The sequence below is a fragment of the Chrysochloris asiatica genome, unplaced genomic scaffold (assembly GCF_000296735.1).
Source record: "Chrysochloris asiatica unplaced genomic scaffold, ChrAsi1.0 scaffold00236, whole genome shotgun sequence".
Lineage (NCBI taxonomy): Eukaryota > Metazoa > Chordata > Mammalia > Afrosoricida > Chrysochloridae > Chrysochloris > Chrysochloris asiatica.
The window spans coordinates 3,760,854-3,777,655 of record NW_006408754.1 but is presented as its reverse complement, the minus strand read 5'-3'; the positions used below and the strand labels follow the sequence as shown (position 1 = coordinate 3,777,655).

Here is a 16,802-nt window from a genome sequence, read left to right as displayed (position 1 = left end):
TATTCTTCACAGTGGCTAGAGCATCTGTCATTATTGTGTTTAGAAAACCAAACCAGTTACTATGGAGGTGATTCCAGCTCATGGTGGCCCCATGTGGATCAGAGTAGAACTGTGTTCTATGAGTTTTCAGTTGCTGATTTTTAAAAAGTAAATCTTTAAGCCTTTCTTCTGTTGTTCCTCTGGGTAAGCTCAAACCTCCAACCTTTCAGTTAGCAGCTGAGTGAGCTAACTGTTTGCACCATCCTGACATCCCTTGATGTGTTTAGCTGTTCAAGAAACCGGTTTCACTTTAGCTTACAAATTCTTAGAATCTAAAATCTGTGCTAATTGCTTGTGCATTTTCATTTCCAGGATGCCATTTTGATAAAATTGTAGAAATCTTCCATATGATTACACAATTGTTCCTTTTTGTCAAGACAATTAAGTAAATGAAGCCTGGGGATCCCCTGGAGGAGTAAGGGACCAATTTACTTTCTACCAGGTGGCAAATATGTGGTGTTGGGGGAAAAAAAGTCATACTTTATCATAATATGCAAGAAAATGACTTGCTCATTTTTGACAACCACATGGGCTGGAGACCACCTGGAGCTCATGCTAATCTGCTCTATCCTTGGAAGATCAGCAGCATTCTTGTCCATGGGGTGAGTAGCTCTTAAGTTGTACGAGGAACTCCTGGTTAATGAATCCAACTTATTAATGGATAAATTCCTCTTTCTCAATTATTTAGATGATTCCCTTAATTTTGTCTGACAACATTAGATTACCTAAGAAAGTTAAATTGTTTTGCATAGCATAAAACCTTGAGAACCAGGAATTTATCTTTTTGGGGAGGACTATTTTGGGATAAACATGCTTGCACTTCTCCACCTTTTCCTCCTCTCCACATCTCAGAATCCTTGATGTGTTTTGGTGCCAGGAAGACAGTGGCACATGCTTGTGATTTATGCTTCAATAATCCCTTCTCCAATTAACACACTTTCTCTTTCTCACCTTCTTTAGAGCTGAGCCCTATGCCTATCCAGCCACCTTCTACTTTCCCAGAAGTGGCTTCATGTCAGTGGGACTGAGCTAGATGAAAAGCACCAAGGAGAGGAATCGATAGTAATATATGTATGTGTGTACATACATCACAAGTGACAGGATCATTTCCATGCAAGTTAAGATGTTCTCAGTGCCTCTCATTGACACCCTGTCTGTCTGTGTGCATGCATACTCCAATGGGGATATGCATGGATGGACTTACCCTGTAGAGGCGGAGTGGACAGCTGCCCATGGGCTATAATCTAATTTCTCTGCAGGGACCTCTCATGACTACCCAGCTGATCTAGGCCAGCTGAGTATGCTGAAAATTCCCATATCACTCACCTCTTTGGATTCTGGCACTGAAAGTTGTTTAAATGCAAATTATTTTCTAGAAGTGACATTATTATTCATTAATATTTGGGCTTTAATGAATTTGTCAGCTTGGAAGAGAACAGGCCTGAGTCTTTTGGTTATAGAAGCCAGAGAGATATGTTTTAATAATGATTGGTAGAAGAAAGAGATGAATATATAAAATACTATGGAAACTATACTCATAGACTCAGGAATAGAGTGAAGACACTGGATGCATGGTGAGAAAGAAGATGGAAAAGGGAAAGTGGAAAATAAACCCAAAGGATTCCGGGTGTGGCACTGTAGACTGCTAACCACAAGGTTATTGTTGCTGTTTAGTGTCATCGAGTCGGTTCTGACCCATAATGACCCTGTATAGGGTTTCCGAGGAGCAGCTGGTGAGCTTGAACCAACAACCTTGCAGTTCAAATGGCTTTGCAGTCTGGAGCATTAACCTACAATGCCACACCAGGACTTGCTTCAAACCCACCAGCTGCTCCTTAGAACAGGGTCGCTATGAGTCAGAATTTGATGTCATGTAATAACAACAACTATAAATCCACAGGAGGATATTGTTGTGCAGTGGTTAAGCATCCAGCTACTAACTGAAAGATCCGTTCAAATCCACCAGCTGCTTCATGGAAGAAAGATATGGTAGTCTTCTTGTAAAAATTTTTAGCCTGGGAAACACTGTGAGGCAGTTCTACTCTGTAGTGTAGGGTTGCTGTGAATCAGAATCAACTCACTGGCAATGGGTTTTTGGGTTTTACTTGTCAACAGGAGTCCTGGTGTGGTGCTGTAGAATAAACACTGAACCACAAGATTGAGTTGAGCTACAAGGTCGGTGGCTCAAACTCACCAGCTGCTGCTTGGAAACACTATTCAGCGTGGCTATGAGTCAGAACCCACTAGATAGCACTTAACAATAATAGTCCACAGAACATTTCTTCCTGCCACTGAGCCATTCTTTCCTAAGGGGACCGTTTTGTATAAAAAGAGTTGTATAAATGCTGCTGAGACACTGGCTGTTGTTGTTAAGCACCTTTGAATCAGATCTGACTCATAGCAACCCTATGTACAGCAGAACATAACACTGTCCAGTCCTGTGCCAAACCACAAATGTTGCTATATTTGAGCGCATTGTTGCATCCATTGTGTCCATCCATCTCATTGGGGATCTTCTTCTTGTCCAATGACTCTCTACTTTATCAAGCTTAATGTCCTTATCTAGTTACTTGGCTCTCCTGACAACATGTCCAAAGTGTGTGAGAGGAAGTGTCTTCATTCTTGCTTCTAAAGGGCAATCTGGCTATATTTCTTCCAAGGCAGAGTTGCTGGTTCTTTTGGCAGTCCACGATACTTTCAATATTTATTGCCAACACCACAATTCAGATAAATCAAGTTTTCTTCAGTCTTCCATATTAATTACACAGCTTTCATATGTATATGAGATGATTGAAAATACCATGGCTTGGGTTAGGTGACCTTAGTCCTTAAAGCAAACATTTGTTTAAAGAAGTCTTTTGTAGCAGATCTGCCTAGTGGAATATGCCATTTGATTTCTTGACTGCTACGTTCCTGAGTGTTGACTGTGTATCCAAGTAAAATGAAATCCTGACAACTTCAATCTTTTTTCTGTTTATCATGATGCTCTTTACTGGTCCAGTTGTGAAACTTCTCATTTTCTTTACAATGAGTTATAATCCATGCTGAAAACTGTAATTTTTTATCTTTATCAGTAACTACTACAAGTCCTTTTCGTATTCGGCAAGTGAGGTGGTGTTATTCACATATCACAAGTTATTAACGAGCTGCCTCTAATTCTGATGCCTCATTTTTCTGCACATAGTCCAGCTTCTCAGATCATTTACTCAGTATACAGATTGAGTAAATATGGAGAAAGGATGCAACTCTGACACACAACTTTCCTGATATGAAACCACTTACTATCCCTTTGTTCTATTCAAATGACTGCCTCTTTATCTTGTATAGGTTCCCAATGATCATGGTTAAGGATTCTGAAATCCCCAGTTGAATTCCTTTGTGTAATCATGAAAGCACAAGTAGACATCTTTCTCATATTCTCTGCTTTTAGCCAGATCCATCTGACATCAACAATATTATCTCTCATTCCACATCCTTTCCTCAATCCAGCTTGAATTTCTGGCAACTCCCTGTTGACATACTGCTGCAACCATTTAAAAATTATCTTTATCAAAATTTTACTTGTGTGTGATATTAATGATATTGTTTGGTAATTTCTACACTGGTTTCATTTTACATTTGCTGTAACATCACCACTTTCAAGGGTTGATTGATTCAAAAATTAGTTACTAAACAGCCAGTACATGTCTAGGTACTGTGGTTACATCAGGAAGACAAAACAGACAAAAACTTCTGCTTTCAGAGTCTGCATTTCAGTGAGGAGGTGGGGTGGGACAAAAGACACTATAAATGAGTAAAATATGACATGTTAAATGGTGATAGTTGTTATGGAGGAAAAAAAAAAACAATGAAGAGGATAGAAAGTAGGAAGGGGGACATTTTTAAACAAGGCTCACTAGATGTCATTTGAGTTAAAAATGAGTAAAGAAGGATCAAGCCTTGCAGATGTCAAAATGAAGATGGTTTGAGGCAACGGAGACAGAAAGTATGAAGTCTTCTGTCAGGAACGTGTCTATCTAGTTTGGGAAAGAGCATGAGACAGGAGGATGGGAGGGAAAAGCAAGATGTTGGGAGTGGAGTCAGTGTAGCCAGAGCAGAGTGAGCAAGGGAATAAATAGTGAGAGATAAAGTCAGAGATCATGGAGGGCCAGGTCACACAGGGCCTTAGAAGCCTTTAGCTTTTACTCTGAGTGAGAGAGTTTGCCGCAGGGCCATGATTATCCAGCTTGCAACTTAATAGGCTATTGCAGGGGTCAGCAAACTTTTTCTGTAAAGGGCCTAAATATTTTAGGCTTTGCAAGCCATAAGGTCTCTGCTGCAGCTACTTGGGGCTGTTGTGGTATGAAAGCAGGACATAGACAAGGAAAACTAGTGAAGGTGGTGGCTTTGTGCCAATGAAACTTTGTTTACAAAAAGGGGCTACTGACCAGATTTGGTTCAAAGGCCATAGTTTGCTAAACCTGGGACTACTGCAGTAATCCATAGGGGAGAAGAAAGTGGCTGGAACCAAGGTTGTAGCAGTGGAGGTATTAAAGGGATCAAATTCTGGCTGTATTTTGAAAAGAGAGCCAGCAGGATTTTCTATTGGACCAAATGTATGATAGAGCTACAAAGGAATCAAAGATAAATCTTAAGGTTTTTGGCCTGAAAAACTGAAGAAACCACCACTCGTCTGTCAGTTTGTTGTAGTATGGAGGATTACATGTTGCTGAAATACCAGTTGCTGGAAGCTATGTCACTGATATTTCAGATACCAGCAGGGTCACCCACGAAGGGCAGGTTTCAGTGGAGCCACTAGATTATGAGACAGGAAGAAAGAGAGATGGACTACTTCTGATTGTTTAGCCACTGTAAACCTATTAATAGCAGCAAAACCTTATCAGATATAATACTGGAAGATGAAATCATTATGAATAGCACCAAAATATTGTCAGATATAGTGCTGGAAGATAAGAACTCAGGAATGGAAGGCACTCAAACTATGACTGGGAAAGAGCTGCCTCCTCAAAGTAGAACTGAACATAATGATGTGAATGGAGTAAAGCTTTAAATGACAAGGCACAATTCGAAATGAGGAGAAACAGCTGCAAATATCCATTAATAATTGGAACATGGGATGTATGAAGTGTGTATCTAGGAATATTGGAAGTTGTCAGAATGAAATGGAGCATTTAAAGACTAAAATCCTAGACATTAGTGAACTGGAATGGCCTGGTATTGGTTATGTTCAATCTGACAAACATATGGTTTACTATGCTAGGAATAACAAATTTAAGGAGAATCGTGTAGCATTCACCATCAAAAAGAACATTTCAACATTTAACTTGAAATAGAACGCTGTCTGTGATAGGATAGTATCCATATGCCTACAAGGAAGACCAGTTATTCAAATTTACCAACCAACCACTAGAAACAGTGATACTGAAATTGAAGAATTCTATCAACATCTTCAGTCTGAAATTGATAAAAATGGAATGAAGGTGTATTGATACTTACTGGTGATTGGAATACAAAGGTTGGAAACAGGAAGGATCAGAGTTGGTGACTGAAATGCTGTTGGAGATTACATGACAGAATCTGATGAGACCAATGCTTCCTCATTGCAAATATCATTTTTAAACAACATAAAAGGTGATTATACACATGAACCTCACCAGATGGAATACACAGAAATCACATTGACTACATCTGTGGGAAGAGGCAGTGTAAAAGCTCAATATCATCAGCCAAAACTAGACCAGGGGCTGACTGTGGAACAGACTGTCACTTGCTAATATGCAATCTCAGGCTGTAATGGAAAAATTTAAAACAAATCCACGGAAGCCAAAATATAACCTTGAACACACCCCACCTGAATTTAGAGACCATCTCAAGAACTGATTTGATGCGTTAAACACTAATGACCGAAGATCAGAGAGTTGTGGGATGATCTGAAGAAGATCATATAGAAAGAAAGCAAAAAGTCATTAAAAGAAGCAGGTAAGAAAGAAAAGTACAAAATGGATGTCAGAAGAGACTCTAAAACTTGTTCTTCATTGTAAAGATGCTAAAGCAAATGGAAAGAATGAAGAAGTTAAAGTGCTGAACAGAAAATTCAAAGGGCAACTTGAGAAGCTGAAGTCAACTATTATAATTAATGGGAAGAACATGCTCAGCATTTGTCAAGCTGAAAGAACTGAAGAAAAAATTCAAGCCTCGACTTGAATTATTGAAGATTCCATGGGCAAAATATTGAAAACATCAAAAGAAGATGGAAGGTATACACAGAAGTCATTGTACAAAACAGAAATAGTAGATTTCAAGAGGTAGCATATGATCAAGAATCAATGCTACTGAAGGAAAAAGTCTGAACTGTATTGAGGGTATTAGCAAAAAACAAGGCTCCAGGAATTGATGGCATACAAATTGAAATCTTTTAACAAACTGATGCAACACTGGAGGCACTCATGAATCTATGCCAAGAAATTGGAAGAGAGCTACCTGGCCAACCAATTGGAAGAGATCCATATTTGTACTCATTCCAAACAGAGGTGACTCAATGGAATGCAGTAATCATTGAAAATATCATTAATATCACATGCAAATAAAATTTTGTTGAAGGTAATTTAAAAATGACTGCAACTGTACATTGACAGGGACCTGCCAGAAATTCAAGTTGGATTCAGAAGAGAATGTGGAACTAAGGAAATAATTACTGACACCAGATGGATCTTGGCTAAAAGCAGAGAAAACCAGAAAGATGTTTACTTGTGCTCTGTTGACTATGCGAAGGCTTTTGACTGTTTGTATCATGACAAGCTATGGATAACACTGTGAAGAATTTGTATTCCAGAACAATGATTGTCCTCATGAGGGACCTGTCCATAGACCACGGTTTGGACAGTACAAGGGGATACTGAACGACTTAAAATCATGAAAGATGTGCATCAGGGCTGCATTCTTTCACCTGTATGCTGAGTGAGTAATTTAAGAAGCTGGATTATATGAAAAGATTGTGGCATCAGATTGGAGGAACATTCATTAACTTCCTGCAATATGCAGATAATATAACCTTGTTTGCTGAAAGTGAAGAGGACTTAAAATATTTACTGATGAAGATCAAAGACCACAGCCTTCAGTATGGATTGCACCTCAGTATAAAGGAAACAAAAATCCTCACAACTGAACCAATAATTAACATCATGATAAATGGAGAAAATTTGAAGTAGCGAAGGCCTTCATTTGCTTGAATCCACAATCAACACTCATGGAAGCAACAGTCAAGAAATCAAACAACATATTGCATTTAAGCAAATCTGATGCACAAGACTCTTTAGTGTTAAAATGCCAAAAAAAAAAAAAAAAAAAAAAAAATTGTCACTTTAAAGACTAAGGTGTGCCTGAGTCAAGTCATGGTATTTTCAATAACCTCATATGCATGTGAAAATTAGACAATGAACAAGAAAGACTTTGGGAGAATTGATGCATTTGAGTTATGGGGTTGGAGAAGAATATTGGAAGTACCATGGACTGTCAAAAGAACAAACAAATCTTTGTTGGAAGAAGTACAGCCAGAATGCTCCTTAGAAGCCAGGATGGCAAGACTTCGTCTCTTATACTTCAGACATATTATCAGGAGGGACCGGGCCCTGGAGAAGAACACTTGGTAAAGTGGAGGATCAGTGAAAAGAAGGAAGACCCTAAACAACATCTATTGGTGCAGTGGTAGCAGCAAAGGGCTCAAGAGTAACAACAATGATGAGGATGGGGACGTACTGGGCAGTGTTTCATTCGGATGTGCATAGGTTCACTATGAGTTGGAGCTGACTCAGCAGCACCTAACAACAACAATAACTGAAAGAATGGAATCTCCATGAACTAATAAGGGGGAAATTGAGAGAGGAGAATTTTGAGATTGGGAAGGGATATCAAGAGTTAATTTGGGACACGTAAATTTAAGAAGCCTTTAGGAAAAAGTATTAAGTTAGGTATCTACTAACTCTACTGTCCCTGCCTGGCATAAATGGTTTGCACTTAACTGCTAACCTAAAGAATGGTGGTTTGGGCCCACTAAGCAGTACTGTGGAGAAAGGGCTGGTGATCCTGATTATAGCCAAGAAAATCCTATGGAGTAGCTCTAGTTTGTAATCTAAGGGTTCACCTTAGGAATCAGCTCAGTAGCAACAAATTGTTTTGTTTTGATTTAAACTCTATGGTTGATTTCCTGGTGGCACGAACTACTGTGAATTAATAGGTTGGTGGTTCTAACACACTCAGAGATACCTCAGAAGAAATGCCTGCAGATTTGCCTCTGAAAAGTCACAGTCTTGAAAACCCTATAGAGCAATCCTTTTTGCAATACATGGAGTCTCTATGAGTTAGAACTTACGTGATAGCTATTTTTTAAAACTCTTCTGCTAGCTCCAATTTTCTCTGAATCCACACTGTGAAAGAATAAACATCTACCCCAGTGATCTTGTTCTTCAGTGAGACCTTCTACACTGCACTACTCCATCTTTCCCAAGTGCAATTGGTGATTATGTTGGCTAGCGCTCAGTTGCTAGAAGGAAGAAACACAGAAAGGGAGGCAGCTGCCAGCTGAAAGTAGCAGGGGGACTTCAAAGTGTGGCATAGATGGTGGATGCACCCAAGGAGGCTTTGAGGGCTGGAGGCAAATTTCTGTGCATCTAAGTTTCCTGGAGGTTATTCATAATGGAGAGTTGTCAGCTGACCAGGCTAGGAATGTTCAAATCCTGAAGTGAAACAGCAAAGCAACTTCTGAAACTTCCTCCCCACTCACCCTTCTGCAAAGATACACTGAGCTGTGTGGTGGCCTCGGGAGGACTACAGCACACAGTCTTGGTCTTCACCATCAGCTTCTGCAGGCAATCCACACCCCCACCCCTCATCTTTCCTCACTGGTGATATGTCTTCTCTCTGCCCAAATTATTTCCACCCAAGAAGTGGCTCTACGCCAGTGGGGTTGTTTGCTCTATGGAGAGCCGTCAAACTACTTTGGGAATGAAATATATTTAAAATATGAACAGTTATCAGAAGCAGCAGATGGAGGCAACAGAGTGGTGCACCCAGAACTGAGGACAGCGAATGTCTCATTCAAGTGTAAAATGCACACCATCTAGACTGTGCTGGCATCAGCTAATGAAACCAGGGAAGAAAAGGAAGGAAAAAAAGAAAAGACAAGCTTTGTGCTCTTCGTGCAGGGCCCAGAAGGTCACAGTGTTCCCTGACCGTGAATCCTCTGTGCTTCCACGGCTCTATTCACTCTAGGGTGGGAAGAAAATTCCTTCAGGATTGTTTTCCTTAGTATTTTTACTTCCTTAACGCTTAGTAATTTCAATAAAAATTCTGAATCTCAGAACAAATGGAAATATAGATCATTTCATTTATATATGCCTGCATTAATTCATTCCACAAATATTTGCTACATGCCTTGACATACCAAAAGTTGTGGAACATTCTGGAGGAACAGAAAGGAAAGAGGCAGACGTTGTAATTTTTAAATACTAGATCTGCCAAATGTTTAACTTTTTCTACCATCCCCACAATCCACTCTTAACAGTACAAATGTATCAAACCCTATTATTGCATTTACTCCTTGAAATAAGGAAGTCCTGATGTGGTGCTGTAGCAAAAGCACTGGACCACAATGTCGGTTTGAACCATGAGGTCAGCAGTTCAAACTCACCAGCTGCTCCTTGGAAACTCTATACAGGCTTGGGACCGACTCAATGGCACTTAATAATACCAACAACAACTTAAGCTAAAGAAGTATAATTTTCAGTCACAAATTTCCCTATTGTACAACTAACAAACTTAATACATGAGTGGGAATAAGCAGTAATACTGATTTCTAGTTAACTCTTGTGGGTAGAGTGCTATGGTAGTTATCTTATTTGGAAAGGTTGATCTTCCAGTCTATGACAGGGTCTCGAGTCACCCAACAGAAGGATATGGGTTATACCCATAATAATAAACTTTTGGGGAAATGCTTGCATTCAGTTAATTTTGAGATACATCACTGAATATATCACATATTTCTTCATACTGCAATTTTAGAAGTCTCAAGCTAAAAGCGTTTGGACAAGTATGTATGGAAGGATCCCATCCTTTGAAAAGTTCTCCCCAAATCTCCTGGTAAGAATGAATTGCCTTCTTCCTTGGTTTCAACAGGGAGGCATTTAAAAACATACCAAGTCATGTACTTAGCTGCTTTTCCTGATGCATTGTGGATTCCTTAAAGGAAATGTCACTGAATACATTGGATGAACAAGTAAAGTCTGGGCAGAAATACTTGTGATTATAATGGGAAAAAAGAAAGATTACCAAATGTCCATTTTTGTCATATTGTATCCATGAGAAAGTAAAAGCATTAGAAAACTTTCCATTTTATAGATGACAAAATACCTAATCTACATGCTTTGAGCATTCCTCTTTGTTTCTAAAAGTTACTTATTTAGCAACCTTTGTTGAAAGTTTACTTTTCTGACTGTGACTTCCTAGGGTCACAAAGGTGATAAAGAGACATTTTTGCCCTACAAAGAATCTGTGTGCATCACATTTACAAGAACCTGGGCAAGAACTTAGACATTCCAGGAGAGCACCATTGAAGAAAAGCACTGGAGATGAAGAACACCAAAACCAAATCCAAACAGTTGTCATTATGTTGATTCTGACCCATGATCCCCCATGTGTACCAGAGTAGAACCAGGCTTCATAGGGTTTTCAGTTGCTGATTTTTTTTTTTTTTTGAAGCAGATCGCCAGGCATTTCTTACAAGATTCCTTTGGGTGGACTTGAACCTTCAGCCTTTAGGTTAGCAGAGCACTTTAACCATTTGTAACAGCGAGGGACTCCAAGGATGGAGACAGTGATGAGGTAAACTAAGTCTTGAAGGAAGCTTTAGAGTCTATCAGGAAGACCAACATTTCTCAGTAGAAGTATAGTCCCTTCTGAGGAGTCTTGAAATTCATAGGGTGTTTCTGTTGTTGATTGGTAAATCACTCTGGCATTTAGTAGGTGGAGGATTGGGATCCTAGATGTCCTGTTATATGTGTTTTGGTCTATACAACAAAGAATGTTCTTGCAGCCAACAGGATGTTTGAATGCCCTAGTAAATGTTTCTGTAAGTAAAAATCTGATTGTAATTATCTGAGTCTAAAACCTAAATCATTTCACATAGAAACACAAAGTATGCTTTGCACAGTTTTAATAAAATCTGCATTTTTCGGGAATACAACTCCCTTGTAAGTCAAAAGGAAATTGCATTTTGCTCTCTTTGGAACTTTGCCAAGAGTTGTTTACCATTTCCAAAAAATCACATAACTGTCTCATTGCTTATGGTATTTGTGTTACCCACAAAACACACCTGAATCGGTCTTCATTTGTATCTGTCTTCCCCAGTGATTCTAGGCAAACATCCTATTACTTTATTAGATCTTAGAATGTAGTGTGCCCAAGGATTTATATTCATAAATGCATATTTTACAACATTTTACTTGTTTTTTTTCTCATATCACAAGTAAACTTTTACTGTTTTTTAAAAGTTATTAGTGTAGATAGATTATATTAGCTATGAAATTTCTTTCAAAGCAGCAAAGACAGATATATGTATATAATTATTATTATTAAATATATATAATATATAATACACATGAAGAGTAGCCCTGGTTACAAAATGGTAAGTTCCTAGTTGCCAACTGACAGTTCTAATATACCGGCTGCTATGTCAGAGAAAAGACCTGATGATTTGTTCCCATAGAGATTACAGTTTAGGAAACCCTATTAGGCAGTTCTACTCGATCATCAGGTTATGAGTCGTGCTGCTAACCTCAAAGTCAGCAGTTCGAAACTACCAGCAGTTCCATGGGAGAAAGATGAGACTTTCTGCTCCCATAAACATTTACAGCCTTAGAAACCATATACAGGGTCACTATGAGTCAGAACTGACTTGATGGCACTTAACAACACCAACACTGGATCATATACGTTACTATGAGTTCGAATTGACGAAAAGGAGCACAACAACATATATGCATACATAGAAGGAGGCCGTAAAAAGTTCATGGAAATATTCCATTATCTTGTCATTCCGCTTTTCCTCTAAGTTTTTGATGCCACCTTATATACACACAAGGCTCAGTCAAAAAAGTACTGCTACTAGGGTGCTAGTTCATATATGCTGGTGTTGATTTCAGACAAAACATGTAAACATGTCTCTGTAAACAATGGATGACTGTAGACAAGTTCTCTCAATAATATACGTTTCTTAGCTTTATTATTCTTTGTTGTTGTGTCAATTCCAACTCACAGTAACCCTGTATAGGGTTTCTGAGGAACAGAAATGTAACATCACTTCCCACTTCCTCCCTGTTTTCTGTTTTCATTCCTTCTTCTTTCCTAAACCTTCTGAACTTTGTCCTTGGGTAAATTGTTGCCCCTTTGATCTAAAATGGTTAAGTATTCTGAGGTGTGCATACTCCCCAGTGTTACTGTTTCTCTTATAGACCTGTCTATTGTTTGGCTGAAAATTGAAGCATGAGAGGACCAGGATTACTGGTCTGATAGAGACTAGTGAACACCTGAACTATGACCCTTAGTCACCCTTCAGGTCTGGACATGAACTCACCACCAAGAGGTAAATAATGTTTCCAAGGACTCAGGTCACTCACTAGGGCCTATTATGAAGAAGTTTTAAGACTGTGGAAAACTGCATTGGTGAGAAAAAGACCAGACCATTTGTGTCAAGAAATGTTTTCCATTACTGTAATGCACCCTGCTCATTCCTGGAGGGTAACAACGGTTGCCAATGAAAATTACATTGGGAAGTCTTATTACCTCATCTACCCTACAACCCTGATCTTGCCTCTTCAGACTCCCTTCTGTTTCCCAATCTCAAAGAACATTTCAAAGGAGCACAATTTGAGTCCCTGGAGGATGCCCAAACTGCTGTTTTGACATGGTGTCAATTGAAGAGCACTGTATTCTTTAGCAAAGGATTGTTGTTGTTAGGTGCCATCTGCACAACAGAATGAAACACTGCCCAGCCCTTTGCCAACTTCACAATTGTTGCCACGTTTGAGCCTGTTGTTGTTTCTATTTTGCCAATCCATCTCGCTGGGGGTCTTCCTCTTTTTCTCTGATCCTCCACCTTACTAAACATGAGATCCTTCTCCAGTGACTGGTCCCTCCTGACAACATGTTCAAAGTATGAGAGATGAAGTTTGGCCATCTTGGCCTCCAAGGAGCACTCTGGCTGCATCTCTTCCAACACAGATCTGTTTGTTCTTTTGGCAGCCCACGGTACTTTCAATATTCTCCTCCAACACCATAACTCAAAAGCATCACTTCTTCTACAGTCTTTCTTATTCATTGTCAGCTTTTGCATGCACATGAGCTTATTGAAAATACCATGGCTTGGGTCAGACACACCTTAGTCCTCAAGCTGACATCTTTGTTCTTCAACACTTTAAAGAGGTCTTGTACAGTAGATTTCCCTAATGCAATATGTCGTTTGATTTCTTGACTGCTGCTTCCATAAGTATTGGTTGATAGTTGATCCAAGAAGAATGAAGTCTTTGACAACTTCAATCTTTTCTCCATTGATAAGAATGTTGTTTATTGGTCCAGTGGTGAGGATTTTCTCATTTTCTTTACATTGAGATGTAATCCATACTGAAGGCTATACTCTTTGATCTTCATCAGTAAATATTTTAAGTCCTCTTCACTTTCAGCAAGCAAGGTTGTATCATCTGCATATTGCAGGTTGTTAATGAGTCTTCCTCCAATCCTGATGTCACATTTTTCTTCATATAACCCATCTTCTCCTATTATTTGCTCAGCATACAGGTTGAATAAATACGGTGAAGGAATACGATCATCACACCTTTCTTAATTTTAAACTACTCATTGTTCCCATGTTCTGTTCGAACAACTGCTTCTTGGTCCAGGTACAGATTCCTCATGAGTACAATTAAGGGTTCTGGAAGAATACTCATACTTTGCAATGTTGTCCACAGCTTGTCATGATCCACACAATTGAAAGCCTTTGTGTAGCCAACAAAGCACAGGTAAACATCTTTCTGATATTCTCTGCTTTCAGCCAAGATCCATTGGACATCAGCAATGATATCCCTCATTCCACAGCCTCTTCTGAATCCAGCTTGAACCTCTGGAAGTTCTCTATCAATGTATGCTTGCAGCCATTTCTGTATTCCACTTAGCAAAACTTTACTTGCATGGGATATCAAAGATATTGTCTGATGATTCTGGCATTCCGATGTGTCACCTCTCTTTGGAATGGGAACAAATACGGTTCTCTTCCAATCAGTTGGCCAGATAGTTGACCAGATAGTTAAGGGTTGTTGTTGTTGTTGTTGTTAAGTGCCGTCGAGTCGTTTCCGATCCATAATGACCCTGAACAGGGTTTCCGAGGCTGTAAATCTTTACAGGATCAGAAAGCCTCTTCTTTCTCCCGCGGAACAGCTGGTAGTTTCGAACTGCTGACCTTGCAGTTGTTCGCAGCCCAATTCGTAACCACTATGCTACCAGAGCTCCTTAAAAGGTTAGACAGATGGAAACACTGCCTTTAGGTGTGTTATACACTTAAATAATGTGGTGGGAAATAACAGCTTCACATTTTAACATTTTGTTTAATAAAGGTTTCTATGATTTTGTAGCAATACTTTTTGACTTACCCTTGTGTATGAGGGGGATTCAAAAGTTGGTAGAAAACTTCCATTATCTGTTCATTTAATTTTTCCAGGAATATTTTGAAGCCCCTTCATTGATGGCATTGGATCTATAAAGCTAAGAATCACTTGTTACCTTTGTTGTTAGGTGCCGTCCAATTGGCTCTGACTCATAGTGACCCCCACACACAACAGAAGAAAACACTGCCTGGTTCTGTGCCATCCTCACAATTGTTATGCATCAGCCCATTGCTGGTGCCAATGTGCAAATCCATCTCATTGGGGATCTTCCTCTTTTTCATTGACCACTTTACCTAGCATAATGTACTTCTCCAGGGACTGGAGAGGTGAAATCTTGCTATCCTGGCTTCTAAGGAGCATTCTGGCTCTACTTCTAACACAGATTTGTTTGTTCTTCTGGAAGTCCATGGTACTTTCAAAATTCTTTTTCAACATTGTAATTCAAATACATCAGTTCTTCTATGGTCTTCCTGATTCATTATCCAAATTTCACATGCATATGAAACTATTTAAAATACTCCGTATGTTAATCCTCAAACTCCTGTGCTGAGATTATCCTATGTAATACTTCTTTTTTTGACTGCTTCTTCCATGCATGTTGACTGTGGATGCAAGCAAAATGAGGTCTTCAATCTTTTCTCCATTTATCATGATACTCTTTACTCGTCCAGTTGTGAGGATTTTTGTTATCTTTACACTGAGATACAATCCATACTGAAGGCTATGGTCTTTGATTTTAGGTTAAGAAAATAAGAGTAAAGAGCATTCTAGGAAGTAAATTCTCAAACTATCACATGCACAAGAATTACCTGAGGACCTTGTTAAAATGTGAATTCTGAGTCAGTAGGTTTGGGGTGAGGCCTGAGAGTCTGCATTTCTAAGATGCTCTCAGGTATCACAGAGATTGCCAGTCTATGGAGCAAAATTTAAATAACAGAATTCTTAAAAGCTGCTGTCTAAATGTAAGAGTAGAACTGTGCTCCACAAGGTTTTTAATGGCTGATTTTTTGAAAGTACATCATCAGGCTTTTTTCTCCAGTTAGACTTGAAACCCCAACCTTTTGGCTAGCAGCTGAGCATGCTAACCATTTACACAGACAGCAACTCCAGCAGAGTTCCACTCAGAGGGAATTACAGACATAAATGCATGGAGACTTGGAAGAGATTTTCTGGGAAACAGCAAGTAACTTGGCATAATCAGAGCATAAAGTGCAAGATGTTATATGGTGGAAAATGATGCTACAGAGGGAGGCAGGGTAAACTCAGGCAGGACCTTACCTGCCCTATTTGGGCTTCATGTTGTATACAATAGAGTACTCTGAAAGGATTTTAAGCAGCAGTATATCATATTAAATCATCCTTTATGTGGGTTGTCTTAGAGATTGCCAGGTAAGATTCAGGAAGTCCAGTTGGGAAGCTTTTGCAAGTACACAGCAAAGACATAGTACAGACCTAAACTTAGGAAGGACTCCTGGTATGGCTCTGTAGGATAAGCACTAGACTGCAAACCACAGGATGGTGGTTCAAACCCACTAGCTGCTCCTTAGAAACCCTATACAGGGTCACTATGAATCAGAACTGAGTTGATGGCACTTAACAACAACAAACTCAGGAAGCCATAGTATAGGGGTAAAGAAGATACACTTGGATTTCTGGAATTGGATTTACTTGTACTTGGTGATTTGTGGAATGTGGATGGTGAAAGAGAGGGAGGATCAAGGATGACTTTCTCGTCTTAGAATTACACCTCTGGGTTTGTAATGACGCCATTGACCAGCATAGGGAATACAGAAGGAGAAACAAGTTTGAGGGGCAAGATTTGAAGTAATTGGTTTTCAGGTATATGAATTTGAGATATTGAAAGTGCCATGGGCTGCTAGAAGAACCAATAGATCTGTTTTGGAAGAAGTGCAGCCAGAGTGCTCCTTGGAGGCCAAGATGGCCAAACTTCGTCTCTCATATTTTGGACATATTATCAAGAGGGATCAGCCGCTGGAGAAGGATATCATGTTTGGTAAGGTGGAGGGTCAGAGAAAAAGAGGAAGATCCCAACGA

At 39.4% G+C, this 16,802-nt stretch overlaps 1 protein-coding gene across 1 annotated transcript in view; it reads left to right on the top strand.

The window, feature by feature from the left end:
- Positions 1-530: 530 nt before the first annotated feature.
- LOC102816182 (F-box/WD repeat-containing protein 12-like) overlaps positions 531-16,802 on the top strand; it is a 24,694-nt gene continuing 8,422 nt past the window's right edge. The window contains exon 1 of the mRNA XM_006873320.1: positions 531-641. Coding sequence (XP_006873382.1) covers positions 531-641 — 111 coding nt within the window. The remainder of the gene's footprint in view (positions 642-16,802) is intronic.